Raw genomic sequence first — 16628 nt, forward strand, 5'->3', positions numbered from 1 at the left:
TGTTTGACTAATGAACTTAGAAAATGAGCTGGTTACAATTATTAAGCATGTTTATCTATTTCCATCAAGAGCCAAACCTACCTTGCAGGGACAAGAATGGAGCGCAAAAAGAAAGAGAAATGCGAAGGGCTCCACCAATTTTGAATAACCGTGCCATTCCGACAAATCGTTTGAGTTTAATAGGTCTTGTATAGGAGATACAGTGTTCCCTCGCTTATCGCGGCTAATGGGGACCAGGACCACCCGCGGTGAGTGCATTTCCGCAAAGTAGGGATTCCCCTTCAAAATTGCTTAATTTGAATTTAATTCAATTTTTTTTTTATTATTTATTTTTTTTTTTTACCGCCCTGTATACAGTACACTGTATACGGGTAGAGAGAGTGAAATTCATGTTATAACAAAAAAAACTGTAAAATATGTTGTTTCAATGTAATATTTGTATTTTTTTTTCACGGTACATCAGTGTGCCACGGCAGTTGTTGGGAAACACTGACACTGTACTAGGGCCTATGACAGCTACATATGTAAAGTGTAGGTGGATTACCATGGATCCGATTCCAGCCAACACTGGGCACAAAAAGACAATAAGTGTCAGAGTTGAGCTCAGCCATACTGGGTGGGATTGGGGGGTTACAGCCATTTATGCACCAACTCAAAGCTACAGACAATTTGGCGTCTTCAATCAGCCTACCACACATTTTTTTTAGATGTGGGACGAACCCAAAGTACCTGGAGAAAACCCAAGCAGGAAAAGTAAAAACCCAAGCAGGAAAAGAGAAAACCCAAGCAGGAAAGGGGAAAATATGCAAAGTTCAAACACAAAGGCTGGGGGATTAAACCTTTCACCCCAGAACTGTGAGGCAGACATACTAACCATTTTAATTATGGCACTGATATTTGTGTTGCCTCTTTCTTATCCTTATGTCATAGGGTCTGAACATGTCTGCCTAGACAAACAACACATTACTAAAGGATCATCCACAGGCCGCTATCTGAGTAATAGTGTTTTTATTGGTGGCTAATCATAAACAAATGACCATTTCAATGCTCCTATAAAACAAGATATTGTGATCACCATATGGCTTATGACAGAGAAAGCGCACTAAAAGGTGATTTTCTACTACTAGCCTAAATTAGAGACATCATTATTAGCTAACTCACTAAAAGGAGATGTATTAGCTAACTTTTCTATGAAGTTTTCAATAATATCACCACATCTAGCATCCCCTTCCCCCACTGATGTCCTTAGCCTTCTTCTTACAGTCCCTTGTCAAATGATCCAAACTAATTGCTTTTTCTGGCTCATAAATATTCTCCAGAGATCAGTTGGCCTATGCTGTCACTGGAGCATGGAAGTCAGGGATGAGATGAAAGGCTGAGGGAGTTGGCTGGAAGAGGGGACATGTGGGGAACCAACATGTAATGCCTCCTGCAGATGGGTCGTTTTCACCTACAACAACAATTTGCAGTATGTTTTTGCAGTATTATTTGATATGAATGCAATGAATAATAGATGCAGACATTCTAAGAATGAATCCATGGATTGGAAAATTTGACATGAAAAACATAAACACAGCTATCCAATGTGTTTTATTTTTGGCCAGTCCTTATCAACTGCCTTCATACATACATCAATGGACTCCTTGAAGATACGGTAGTGAAACGGAGACATGAACACATTTAAAAGAGGCAATTTCACTTCTACGCATGCAAAAAATGACAGGCAATTAATGTCATTCCTTAACTGACGGCTCTTCTTAGTTCTTCTTACTTTTTCACACTGACAGAATGAGTTTGACGTTACCCCCGCATTCCATCACCAGCAGCCTCACAACCAAAGTGGCTAATGATGGAAAGATGACAAAAAATAGTATATAACATCATGAAATTCAACAAATTAGGATTGGATTGGATAACTTTATTCATCCAGTATTTGGGAAATTTCGTTGTCCCAGTAGCAAGGGGTTGAGGATGCAGAAATAGGAAGTGCATTTCAGACATATATATATATATATATATATATATATATATATATATATATATATATATATATATATATATATATATATATATATATATATATATATATATATATATATATATATATATATATATATATATATATATATATATATATATATATATATATATATATATATATATATATATATATATTTTATATATATATATTTTTTTTTACATACATCCACACACATAGATGTACATGCATGCCAAAGGTCTTAACACAGCCATTTGGAGGGACTCCATAGACTCATGCAGGGGGTGGGAGGTGATCATCCTGGTCAGCATCATTCACTCTCCCACTTCCTCCACAGAGTCCAAAGGACAGCCCAAAACAGAGCTGGCCCTCCTGACCAGCTTATTCAGCCTGTTCCTGTACCTCTCCGAACTCCCGCATCCCCAACAAACCACTGCATAAAACACTAAATGCCACCAGAGTGTCGTAAAAAATCACCAGCAGTGTCCTGCACAGTCCAAATGACCGTAGACTCCTCAGTTGGTAGAGGCGGCTCTGGCCCCTTTTACACAGGGGCATCTATGTTTGTGTTAAGGCATTGGCCGGACAGCCGTGGAGTCCTGGGTTCAAATCCAGCTCACGTCCCACCTGTGTGGAGTTTGCATGTTCTCCCAGGCCTGTGTGGGTCTTGTCTGGGTACTCAGTTTTTCTCCTTATGCGTGGTAGGCTGATTGGTCACTCTAAATTGCTCCGAGGTGTGGGTGTGAGTGTGCATGGTTGACTGTCTCCTTGTGCCGTGCGATCGGCTAGCGACCGATGCAGGGTGTTTTTTCAATTTCAGTGAGAATAAATAGTATAAAGTAATAGTAGTAGGAATGCATCAGGGTTTTGCGAACTCCAAAAGATTTCCGTCTTCTGAGTAGGTAGAGACTACTTTGGCTCTTGTTATACACGACATCTGCAATATGAGTCTAGTCCAGTTTATTGTTGAGGTGTATACCAAGGTAATTGTTGATCTCCACGATTTCATTTCCTGAATGACCAGAAACATGTGGTCATGATGTGCGGTTACTTCTCTGCATAATTTTAGAAGAGTTAATCTCTCGAGTTGTCTGAGTTAAGAATTGTATTTACCATCTCCAGCACCCCCCATGAGCCTTGTGAAGATAAGCAGTATAGAAAATTAATGAACAAATCTTTTTTTGCCTCCAGGCTAAAAAAGGAGAAGCTTCTAATCATAATAATCAACCCCTCTTGGCAAACACATGGAGGATAAAACATCTAAAAAAATAAACTTTTACCAGGTATTTCTATTGTTTGTTTTTCCAACGGGACAGACTGCCATTTTCCAGTTAAGAGTGTCCCCCGCCTGATGCCCGTAGTTGGCTTGGACAAGCTCCAGCACCCTCCTAACCCTTGTAAGGATAAGCGATTCGGAAAATTTTTGAATGGCAGTATAACAGCGTGTGAAGAGCAGCCTGGTACACAATGGTTGCTTTTGTTGTCAGCTTGCACAATTTTCAATGTCCGCTTCTTGGTACACATGATTATCAGTAGTATGACCTAATGTCCTAATAAGGCATTTGTGGATAAAAATATAGTTAATGAATTTGATCCCCAGTTAAAGGTTGAATATGTCTTTAAGGGGAAAGAGAAAAAAGAGCTAAGTCATTCAGTTCATTGCCAGCAGCAATATCAATGACGAGGACATCAACCAGCATTGAGCTCATGACTCGTGACATGTGTGTGATGGAAGAATTATTTGAGCCAGAGGTTCATGGAACGAGACTCTCACAAAGTACAGTGTGAGGATTTACCATATTAAAGAGATGATCTTTTGAAATGACATACTGTAACAGTAATTTTTTAAATATTTATGAATACTGTATATTTCATTTTACAGTTTTATAAAATAAATCCTCACTAATTTGGGATTCATTATTCCTTTTCTGAACCACTTTACCCTCATTAGGGCACAGGAACATGTCAACTCCACACAAACCGACCTGGATTTGAACCAAGGACCCCAGAGCTTTGAGCCTCACACGCTAACCTCTCAGCTAGCAGGCCCCTACCCCATAAGCAAATATATTGTACTTAGAAACTGATTCGCCGAGTTTATGGAGGATGGAGGGCGTGGTCTGCCGATGTAATCACAAAATAGCCACACACAAAAAGCCGATTTGATAAAATGTGGATGTGAAATAAAATTAAAAAATCAATCCAACAACTGAGCCAAGACAAAGTTTTATTAAAGTGTAACACCTGTGGTCTGTTAATGTGATGGGTTCCTAAGGGCTTGTGCTAAATTCCTTTGTCTCAGGGATGAACAGATTAGTGAATGGATAATTGACTTGAAAACAACAAGAAACAGGAGCCACACAAGTCTTATCAAAGAAGTGTAATTACAGGTTTGAAAATATTCAACTATTCACTGTCACTATCTTATAATACTTGCTCACTAGCATATAACACACTCAAGAGTTTCGTTTTTCGTTCGTCGGTTTCCTAAAAGATAATCGAAGTGCCCCCTTAAAACAAGTGAAGAGTAGACATGAAATTAAAATGGGAACAAATACACTGTCCATTTCAATCGACTTCAACTGCAGATGCAGTACACAATCCTACACAACCGGGGAGGTAGGTGTCTGGGATGATCCTCCTTGGAGTAAGAAAAGGAGTCAGAGTCCTTCGATATCAGGGGTGGCTGGTCATCTCCCTCGTCAGAAAGAATCCAGATTCCAGATCCAAAAATATTTTGAGGGTGGTCAGAAAACCCAGCCTGTGTAAAAATTACTGAACTAACATTGTCAAAACCACACATTAAAGATGAAATAGCCAGCCTTCTCACAATACAAGTGTAATATAGACTGTGTCGTGTAGGTAGTAGTGACGGAGACTACAGGCCCGTGTGTGCACATGGCTCCATGGATCTGCGTGGGTTCTACTATGGTTTCCTCCCAAATTCCAAAGACATGCTGGAGTGTGAGCCTGAATGGTTGTTCATCTCCTCGTGCCCTGCGATTGGCTGGCCACCAATTCAGGGTGCCCCTAGCCTAGGCTCCAGCAACATTTGCAACCGTAGTGGAGATAAAGCGGTTCAGAAGATGAGACAGGATGAGCAAGGTGCCAAAAAAGCCCTAAACAAGAATATATAAGGCATTTGGAAAAAATTTAAAAAAAAGGACATCTCAGTAATACTGACAGAGAGAACCTGAACATCTTGAAATACTAGGCATAAACTAGCAGAACAGAGGAACAAACACGACTGTATAGAAAATGCTGCGGCAGTGTTGACAATGAGAAACAACTCGGCTGCTTCTGCATCCAAATGGCCTTTTCATACCTGAGAGAGAGCAGCTGCATCATAAAAAATTGACAACCTGGTTGTTGATTTGCCCTGTTTCTGTTGTTTGTGTTTTGGTAAGTTTGTGCATTAACACAAGTAGTACATGCTTGAATATGCATCATTGAATTGAATGAATTTCTTGTCAAACGTGTCATGACAAATTGGTATACAAAAGTAATCAGTGAGTTGGCTGTTGGCACACTGCAAATCTCGCTTTCTCACTTACTCTTGTTCTCTATTGTCAGAGGTGCAGTGGCATTCATGGAATCAACAAATCAATACGGCAATTTCCTTGTTTAATAAAACACTCATCCTGCAGTTTTGTAGTCAGGGGATGATGCTATGTGGAATTCAACCATGGCACGTGGCTACCATGGCTTGTTAAAAATACATCTGAAAATAAAATAGCACGCTATTTTTATTTTCTACATATTTTACAATGGTGTTAAAACAGTGATGTGCTTTAAATTTCATCACATGCTCCTTGTTGGTCAAAACTGTGATGATCAAATGGAAATTTAATGAAAAGAGGACCGACCTGGGAACAAACCCTCAACATCAGAACTGTGAGGCGGATGGTCTAACCACTCATTCATTACATTCCCATATATATTTCAATTTAGATTTGCTATGTTCAAGAAGATGCATTCAACATGGTTTCCTACTGATGCCTCACTGCCCATTTGCGTTCTTTCAAGAACAATTTTTAAATTGCATGATTATTCTTGCAGCGATAGTTTAACATACAGTGGTGCAAATAAGTATTTAGTCAACGACAAGTTCTTCTACTTGAAAAGATTATAGAGGCCTGTAATTGTCAACATGGGTAAATCTCAACCATGAAAGACAGCACGTGGAGAAAAAAAATGAAAATCACATTGTTTGATTTTTAAAGAATTTATTTCCAAATTAGAGTGCAAAAGAAGTATTTTGTCACTGACAAACAGGCCAGACTTCTGGCTGTCAAAGAGGTCTAACTTATTATTATGAGGTCTCCCTCCACTCGTTACCTGTATTAATAGCATTTGTTTTAACTCATTATCGGTATAAAAGACACCTCTCTCTCCCACTCCAAAGTCCACTATGGCCAAGACCAAAGAGCTGTCGAAGGCCACCAGAGACAAAATTGTAGACCAGCACCAGGCTGGGAAGACTGAATCTGCAATAGGTAAAACTCTTAGTGTCAAGAAATCAACTGTGGGAGCAATTATTGGAAAATGGAAGACATACAGGACCATTGATAATCTCCCTCGTTCTGGGGCTCCTTGCAAGATCTCACCCAGTGGCGTCAAAATGATAACAAGAATGGTGAGCAAAAATAGGATGACTTGAGCAATTGGTGGTTGACTAAATACTTATTTGCCCCACTGTATAGTACTGTGAATATATTTTCCCTAAAGGCAACATTACCCAATTCGGTAGTACCACTACTTACAAAATTAATTGCTTCCAGAACTTTTTTTGTAAATTAAAAATTTCATAAGTAAATACCCTACCTCGTTCCATGCCCCTCACAAAAATACCAACGAAAGCCTTAAAAATGTATCAAAGTGTCCCAATTTTGTAGGAAAAGTGTGATGACACACAAAAATTAGAGGAAATGGTCATACAATTATTTAATAAGCCATTAAAATAAATAAGCATGCAAAATATATTTGTGTTGAAGGACATGTGCACAAGTTTCAGGAAGCTAATATTAGGCAACAGAGGCAGAGAGCACATGAACGGACACACATTTAATAATATATTATAGTGAGGCACTCATTTGCATCTAAAAAGAATTCATAACCTGTACATTTTGTACCTAGAGTTATGACTGTACATGTACTTTATTTGCAAGACCAAAAAAAAAACATTCATGTCTTTTAGTTTGTTCTAATGTCTCCATGGGTGTGAAAGTTAAATTATATTTGAGGAGAAAATGCCAGAAAATAGCTTTCTTTAGGTTAGAATTGCTTCACTTTGATGATTTTTTAAAAATATATGTTTCAGATTATTTGAGACACATTCAGAAAAGGATAATGCGAGAAGGAATCTACCCAGGTTGTATCTTTTAGCCATCGGGGAATGTATCAGTAATTAATGTAGTGGTACTTACCCGGCCGGCTCAGCATCTTTCAGACTCGGCATGTCATGGCTGTTTATCCTTTCCTTTTAGATTAAGCTGAAGATAAAGGTAACACACAGAACCAATCCGACTCATTCATTTGTAAAAAAGAAAAATTACACATTTTCAATTAAGTTAATAAAAAAATAATAACACCAAGAAAATTGCATATAAACAACCATACTATTTGCTTAACCACAAAGTCTAGGGCCATTCTACTGAAAAATGAATAAAACTCTCTATCTAACCCTAAAGTAGTGCAACAGTTATCAGATCTAGTTTGCTCACATCTAAATTATTAACACAATCATTGTTTATTACTTGTTAAAACTTATATGGTTACAATGAGGAAATGAAGTGTAGAGACAAGATAACTTTGTCATTAACCTATACTGGCTGAAGCTCCTGTCTTCACACACAACATGGACGGTAACATACCGGACTTGTGACGAAGCTATAAGACGGTGAAATTCATGTTCGATGAACTGGGATATTGTGTTTACACATAGCACGTGGCGAGTAAATATTACCAGATTTCATCGTCCGCCTGAAAAGGCCGAATTCATAATTATTGAAATTGTACAAAAAAAATATTTATGTAATGTTGCCATCAGCTTTCTTGAAAACCATGATGTCAAAAAAGTACAGGAGACAGCAGGGGCTATGTGCCTCAATAGGATACTCGTAGGCAGATTATTTTTTTAATTGGTTTTATCGTGGAATATGTGTCACAAAAATGATTTAGTGTAAATTCTGTAAAACCGATCTCGTTTTACCCATTTTGGCTCTTATCTGGATTGTCTCTGACAAAAACCCATCTTTAATTGTATATAGATGAAGGAAACATAACACCAAACCGCTCAACACGATAGATGTTGGTCTTCCCCATCACCTCAACACAAGTTGTTGCACAAGTACAGAGATTTTTCTTCTGACATACCAGAGTTATGCACTCAGTTTTTTTTTTTAAAAGGTGGGCTCAAATGTCATCTCATCTCTTGTTCACCCGGGTTCTGGCCGTTAACTACTGACACATATTTTGAAACGCATTAACAGAATTTTCCTCAATACTTTACTAAATTACTGATGACAAATGTTGAATGATTGTTAATAACAAGACAAATAGTGAAAAAATATATTTTAGTCATACAATATACTGACTGAAGGTCTAGCTCATTCTCATTGCCCCCATCATTCCAGTTGATCCATGTCTCTCACAAGTTTCTCACACAGCTTTGACTGCTTTAATTTGTGACGAGATCGAATTGAGGAGGGAAAAAACACTGCGCCAACATGTGTATTTGATGTGATACACGACACACCACTAAACTTTGGTGACATCAGCCTTAGTGGTTGCCAGCTCACATTTAACCTTTGCGTTTTACATAATAACACAAGGAATCGCAAAACATTGTTTGTGTGTCCCATGGTATTCTTGGAGCTATGTTGTCTGGGGCTTTGTGCCCCTGGTAAGGTCACCCATGGCAAACTGGTCTGAAGTGAGGGACCAGACAAAGATTGGCACGGAAGAACTCTAATGATGAGAAAGACCAATGAACCAATGATTCCCTCGCCCGGACGAGGTTCATCGGGGTCTCACTCTGGCGCCAGGCCTGGAGGAGGGGCACGATGGTGAGCACCTGGTGGCTGGGCCTACAACCATGGGGCCCGGCTGTGCACAGCCCGAAAAGACGATGTGGGTTCCCCCTCACATGGGCTCAGCACGTAATAGAGGGGCAATAGAGGTCAGATGGATCAAAAGCTGGGCGGCAGCCAAAGGAGGGATCCTTGGCGGTCCTATGACGTGGAGTATCACTTCTCTGGTTGTGAAAAAAGCTTCAGATTGTGCGTGAGTTCGAGAAATACCAGCTTGATGTAGTCGGGCTCACCTCTACGCACCGCTTGGGTTCTGGTACCACTCCTCTTAACGGGGGTTGGACACTCTTCCACACAGTGAGAGCGGCCAAGGAGGTTTGGGCATACTTATTGCCCCCGTCTCTGCCTGTATGTTGTGGTTTACCCGGGTAGATTAGACGGAAGCATCCCTCCGTCTTCAGGTGTAGGGGGGCGTTACCCGACAGTTGTTTGTGTGTATGCACCAAACAGGAGTTCAGAGTACCTACCCTTTTTGGAGTCCTTGGAAGGGGTGATGGACAGGGCTCCTGCGGGGTACTTCAATGCTCATGTGGGCAACCACAGTGTGACCTGGAGGGGAGTGATTGGGAAGAACGGCCCCCATGATCGGAACCCGAGTGGTATTTTATTGATAGATTTCTGCACTAGTCATGGACTGACAATAATGAACACCATGTTCAAGCATAAGGATGGCCATATGTGCAGTTGGCATCAGGGCACCCTAGGCTGCAGTGTGATGATCGGCGTTTTGGTCGTGTCATCGGGCCTGTGGCCGCATGTCTTGGACGCTCGGGTAAAGAGAGGGCCAAAGTTTTCAACAGATCTCCACCTGGTGCTGAGTTGGCTCTGATGGTGGGGGTGGATGCCCATGCAGCCCAGGAGACCCAAACGTTTCATGAATGTCTGCTGGGAATGCCTGGTGAAGTCCCCTGTCAGAAGAAGTTTCAATTCCCATCTCCAGCAGAGCTCGTCTGGGAAAAGGCGGGAGACATCGAGTCCGAGTGGACCATGTACCGCACTTCTATTGCTGAGGTGGCAGACCGGAGCTGCGACCGCAAGGTGGTTGGTGGCTGTCGTGGCGGCTGTCCCAGAACCCGCTGATGGACACCGGCGATAATGGATGCCATCAGGCTGAAAAAGGAGTCCTATCGGGCCTTTTTGGTCTACGGGACTCCATAGGCAGATGACGGATGCCAGGTGGCCATCTCCACTTCGCTTTGGTCATCACCGAGGCATAAAAACAGATATGAAAGCAGTTCAAGGAGGGAACAGAGAACAACTTCCGAGTGGCTTTAAAGAAATTTTGTTCAACCATCCGACGTCTTGAGAGGGGGAAGCAGTACACCATCCACACGCAGTTCGGCCAACAGTGTAGCGATGTCCTAAAGTCAGAATCAATGCATCCGTGACAATATTTTCAAAATAAAATAACAGGTAAGGAAATCCATTTACTTACTGGGGAATTTGGTAACCTAGATATTTTTCGTATATCGCGGCACTAATTCGCATATAAAACGTCAGGTAACAAAGACAAAACAAAACATACAACATAGCATAACAACATAATGCCATGACGCCATAACACAAGATAAAGTGGATGCTACAGTAATTAATTTCAAAACAGAGAAAAGATAAATAGATAAAACGCTGAGCAAAATTTATTTTGGCGTTGATAAAATTAAACTCAACCAAAAAAAATGTGTCTTGCATAAACGGTGAAAAAAATCACTTGTGCTTACCACCGCTTGCTCTTGACTGGCCAGACACAAGTAGCCTTAATACATGTGTTCGCAGCTTTTACCATGTCAGCTCATCCCAATAGTTGTTAAGGCTGATCTAAGGTCTTGTGGTCAATCTAATACGTATATCAGCCTCCGTAATGTGCCTCCCATAATCTTACTGCACCCAGAGACTGGGTGAACACTATACCATTACAAACACATTTCCTGGTTATGCTTACCTTACTTCCTTTTTTTATTTCTTTACATGGAGGCAACACCCTGCCTTTTGAAACACAAAGGAAATTATTGTACATTTGGGATTATAAAATAAAACTAAATTCTGCTTTGATTCATTTTCTTTTTATTTCTTGTTCGAAAGTGACAACTAATGCAGTCATGTGAACCATTGGAAAAATTGAGATATTTTGACATTAGAAGACATTTGGCTGACACATCTTAAACTTCCGGTAAGAAAATTGTAATTTCTGTCATTAAAAAGCATCAGGTTCAAATCAGGATAGACTTCAAATTGAACAATTTGATATTTTGCATTTACAAAGACATGCATATTGACATCCTTGTGATATTGACCCTATTAATGTGCTTTTGATTGGATTGGATTGGATAACTTTATTCATCCCGTATGCGGGAAATTACATTGTGCCAGTAGCAAGAGGGTGATTAGACAAAACATGCAAAGCAAAAAGTATCGTAAAGTATCTCATAAATACTACGTGGAGATTAATATTGTGAATCAGGGGGTAGCTTATATGTGAGATATAGTAAAAGTCAACAATTTTAATGCAATTTTAAGGGTGCAACTTTTTACGTAGACATCTTATATGAGTAAATATGGTACGAATAGTCGTATACCTTTACTTACGAAGGCCACTAGTTCCAACATCTTCAGGTAACGAAAGATTTATACAGTGGTAGCTCGAGATATGAGCTTAACTCGTTCCGGGACTGAGCTCGTATGTCGATTTTCTCGGAACTCAAACAAACGTTTCACATTGAATCAATTCGTTCCCACCCTCTGAATTAAGACACCAAAAACAGGATATTGGATTGGAAAAAATATTTTATTTGTTTAAATTTGCTATCTATTAACAAAGTATCAAATAACTAATGGTTTAATAGTATAGTAGAATTTTGAGATTTTGTGGAGGGTGGAGAGAGAGGGACAGAGAGAGAGGCAACACGCTCGTAAAATAACAAAAACATTCAAATGAACTTACACGAAACATTCTATTTTTTTTTTTACATTTTTATTCCATTTTTCTCCCGGATTGGCTGTGTTTTCCCCGCCTACACCCGCCTACCAACCTATCGATGGTAGCTTGCTTTTGTATTCCCTTCAAAATATTCTGAAAATTATGCACACAAATGTCCTCACAATAGGATAATGCACGACCACTTGCCAACAAGTAGTATATAACTCTCGTATTAGCGATTGCCTCGCCATTCGCAATGACAAACGGGAAAAAAAAAAAAACACCGGAAAAATGCAACGCAGAGACATAAGAGGGAGTTGCGACCAGAGAGACATTAAACAATGAAGTTGCAGGGGGAGAGACAGTGCGCATGATGTTCTTATGAGCAGCCTCTCATGTCTGCTGTCTGCTCGTGTATCAAAATTTGTCTTGTATCTTAAGATATATATTTTCCCGAAATTCTACTCGTATCTCAAATGCTCCGTATGTCGGGCCACTCATATGTCGAGGTACCACTGTATATGCAAATGCATGCCTTGAGATATGAAAAAGATAGGTGTTAGTGTGAGAATGAATGGTTTTTGCCTCCTTGTGCCTTGCAATCGGCTGGGCACCAATTCAGGGTGTCCCCCGCCTCGGGCCCAAAGTCAGATGGGATATGCTCCAGCAGCTCCCTTGACCCAAGTGAGGATAAAGAAGGTTTAGAAAATTAGATTAAATTATTTATGAGAGTTTTTGTTAGACAGCCATTGGGAAACCAGCAGGCTGCAGTGAAAATTGTGAAATGAAATTAGGAATACGTACAGGAAATGTATTTACGCTTTGGGGGATTTCGTAACTTGTGTCTTGTTTCCGTATATTGAAATATTAATTTGCATCTCAAAGGGTTTCCTAACCTAATAGTTTTGTATGTAGAAGCATTTGTAACTATAGGTACCACTGTAAGATTCTTTGTGTAAATATAATTCTGTGCTTGGCTCGAAGTGCCATGCATAAATGGCAAAAAGTGAGGTGCATATCTCTCTCTGCAAGCATTTCAAATACATCCCCATGGAAACAAACAAAATACATAATGGTGACTCATTATAGGGGGTGATAGACATGAAACAGGGTTTAATGAGCTGTTTTCTGTTTTGTATATTTCCCAGGGGCACATTGTTATTGGTGGGGAATTGATTGGCAGCAGGCCTACCCCCATGGGTCTAAATGTTATTCTGGGCAATCAAAAATTTGTTTCAGCAAGGGTAGTTTTGTTTCACTCGTTGAGGCTCCAGGATTTGTGACTGCGGTCGTTTTATGAGTGTGTTTATGATCTTTATGAATGTGGTGTTTGCATATATATATATATATATATATATATATATATATATATATATATATATATATATATATATATATATATATATATATATATATATATATATATATATATATATATATATATATATATATATATATATATATATATATATATATATATATATATATATATATATATATATATATATATATATATATATATATATATATATATATATATATATATATATATATATACATACATACATACATACATACATACATACATACATACATACATACATACATACATACATACATACATACATACATACATACATACATACATACATACATACATACATACATACATACATACATACATACATACATACATACATACATATATATATATATATATATATATATATATATATATATATATATATATATATATATATATATATATATATATATATATATATATATATATATATATATATATATATATATATATATATATATATATATATATATATATATATATATATATATATATATATATATATATATATATATATATATATATATATTTACACATACATACATCATTTTATCGTTTGTAAGGGGTAAAAAAAATCTAAGTATATGTAACAAGAGCGGCCTGATGTGCGAGTTATTACCGCATCAGTTTCACTGTGATCGGGGGCGCGATCCCAAGTCCAAACCTTCCTGTGTGGAGTTTGTATGTTCTTCCTGGGCTTAGGTGGGTTCCAGGTGCTCCGGTTTCGTTTCACATCCCGAAAACATGCATGGTAGGTTTTACACTCTAAATTGCCCCTGGGTACGTCTTGAGTATGAGCACGATTCGTTGTCCAGCTCCTCGTTTCTTGTGATTCACTGGTTACAAATCTATCTCCACTCATATATAAATGTAAGTTTGCTTGTGCAGGTTTGTCCGTACGATGTTCATAAAAATTTACACGGTTGTACTTAATGAGTGTTCTTAGAATGATTTTGGATTCTTCTGATAACTATCAAAAATTCATAATCGAATTAATCTGATTTTTGGAAAAATGGTCCGATGTAGTAATCATGCTTGGTTTCCCAGCTCAAGATGTATGTACATAATTGTATACACCTTTGCTGTGCTATACTTGTAACTCACATTTTCCTTCAAAAAATCTAAAAATATTTTTTTATAGTGCAACTGTCTTCCAAATTTTTGCAAAATCAGCGGCCTCTTAACAGCAAATTAAATCGATAAAATATTTTTAAATTAATTTAAAAAATGCACTACGCTCCCCCTACACCTTTACGTCCACCGGAAATTGTTCCAAGGAAGACCAAGCTTGGACTTCGACCAAGGAAAGCTCCCGCCGTTCGAGCCAAAAAGTAGAAGGCCCGGCAGCCGGGTTCTTCTGCTTTTTCACAATAAACAATAAACAATTTTATTCTTTTACTAATGACTATGTCCTTAGTCTTACGCCATTCAGCAATGACAACTCTCGTTACGACCTAACTTTTTGTGGTCTAGTCAAGCCAAATCATTGGTTCAGCACATGTTCATGGATATTTGTGATGTTTGTCAAAACACTCGTATACTGAAGTCTATAATGTTATCTTTGGCCTACAAGTCATTCTGAAATCAGTGTCTATATGGTTCTACCCAATTTTAAGGAATTTTTTTAATTTACATAGACATTAAGCGGTGACAAGCTCACGAAGCAACAGCCCATAATGGTGGCCTGTAGGTCTCCTCACCAGTGAGGAAAAGCTTTTATCTTTTTTTGACATTACCCTAAGATTTTATCATTTTATCACCAAATGTTGATATTATATTGATTACCTATATTCTATGAACTACCGTATTTGCCTGAATGTAAGACTGTTTTTGCATTGAAATAAGACTGTACAAGTGCCGGTCGTTTTAAATTCTGAGTCGAGACATTATACACATTCACAAATGCTAGATGGGAACAGATATTTTTACACTTTGAGAACTTTGATGGTAACGATGTTATTGCAATTTTGTTGTTTTATCACAGTATATTGGTTATTTTACGTACGAAACAGAAGCCATTCTTTTATAAATGTGATCGCACTTTAGCTTACATTTTTAAACATTCAGATTTTAAGATGTGCTAGACCAGGGGTGTCAAACTCCCTTTGGTCTGCAGGCTGAATACAGCTTAATTTGAGATCAAGCGGGCCGGACCAGTAAACTCATTGCAAAATTACATAGAACTAAAAATAAGAACACTTTTTTCCTTTTTCCAAAATATGCTTTTGGTCTTGAATATAGTGTCATAATAATTTGTTTCTGTAGTACTGTAATTAATTTTGTATAAAGATTGAATTTGGTCTTCAGACAGTATTTTTTGAAATTTGAATCTTGAAAAAGAGGGGGTCGTCTTTTAATCAGGCCCAATACAGTATACCGTATCTGATATACATAAGTGAACGTTACTTCCATTGTGCTGAGGATTCTTTATGATGTGTGTGGGTTCAAAGGGTTGCCTTCATATAATTCGTGATATATAATATCTGTCTCGTTTTTGTGACATTTCAGGGAGTTTGGACGGTGGAAGGTGAACAGCCTGGCCTTGGAAAGGCAAGTTAACAGTGGTTTTCCCTTTCCACTGGACCCAGAGTTTCTCCAGACAATTCGGCAACTTGGAAGGCGGCCTAGTCTCAGCTTGATCACTGACAACATTATTAGGAAATATGGAACACATTTCCTCCTTTCTGCCACGCTGGGAGGTAAATATAAGATCTGTTAGCATTAGCTGGCATGAAACAGGAATGGATGGATGGATGGATATATGGATGGGTGACTGCAGGAATGAATGAATGAATGAATGAATGAATGAATGAATGAATGGATGGATGGATGGATGGATGGATGGATGGATGGATGGATGGATTAGCGAGCGAGCGAGTGAGTGAGTGAGTGAGTGAGTGAGTGAGTGAGTGAGTGAGTGAGTGAGTGAGTGAGTGTGTGAGTGAGTGAGTGAGTGAGTGAGAGAGTGAGTGAGTGAGTGATTGAGTGAGTGAGTGAGTGAGTGAGTGCGTGAGTGAATGCATGAATGAACAAAGGAATGAATGAAAGCATGAACAAACGCACGCACAAAGAAACACACAAACGAACGCACGCACGCACAAACTCACAGACGAACGAACGAACGAGCGAGCGAGCGTGCGAGTGAGCGAGTGAGTGAGTGAGTGAGTGAGTGAGTGAGTGAGTGAGTGAGTGAGTGAGTGAGTGAGTGAATGAATGCATGAATGAACGCACGCGCGCAGAAACGCAGGAAAGAACAAATGA

At 38.7% G+C, this 16628-nt stretch overlaps 1 protein-coding gene across 2 annotated transcripts in view; it reads left to right on the plus strand.

Moving 5' to 3' along the window:
- The window catches only part of LOC144197120 (BMP/retinoic acid-inducible neural-specific protein 3-like), a 41309-nt gene that overhangs the window by 3412 nt on the left and 21269 nt on the right, over positions 1–16628 (plus strand). The window contains exons 2-3 of one of the 2 annotated variants that reach the window (XM_077717722.1): positions 11170–11257; positions 15876–16066. Coding sequence is in view for 1 of the 2 variants with exons in the window: in XM_077717720.1 (XP_077573846.1) it covers positions 15876–16066 (191 nt within the window). In the remaining variant the exon portion in view is untranslated. The remainder of the gene's footprint in view (positions 1–11169; positions 11258–15875; positions 16067–16628) is intronic. The other variant, XM_077717720.1, reaches the window with a different exon arrangement.

This window comes from Stigmatopora nigra, chromosome 5 (assembly GCF_051989575.1).
Source record: "Stigmatopora nigra isolate UIUO_SnigA chromosome 5, RoL_Snig_1.1, whole genome shotgun sequence".
In the NCBI taxonomy this organism is placed as follows: domain Eukaryota; kingdom Metazoa; phylum Chordata; class Actinopteri; order Syngnathiformes; family Syngnathidae; genus Stigmatopora; species Stigmatopora nigra.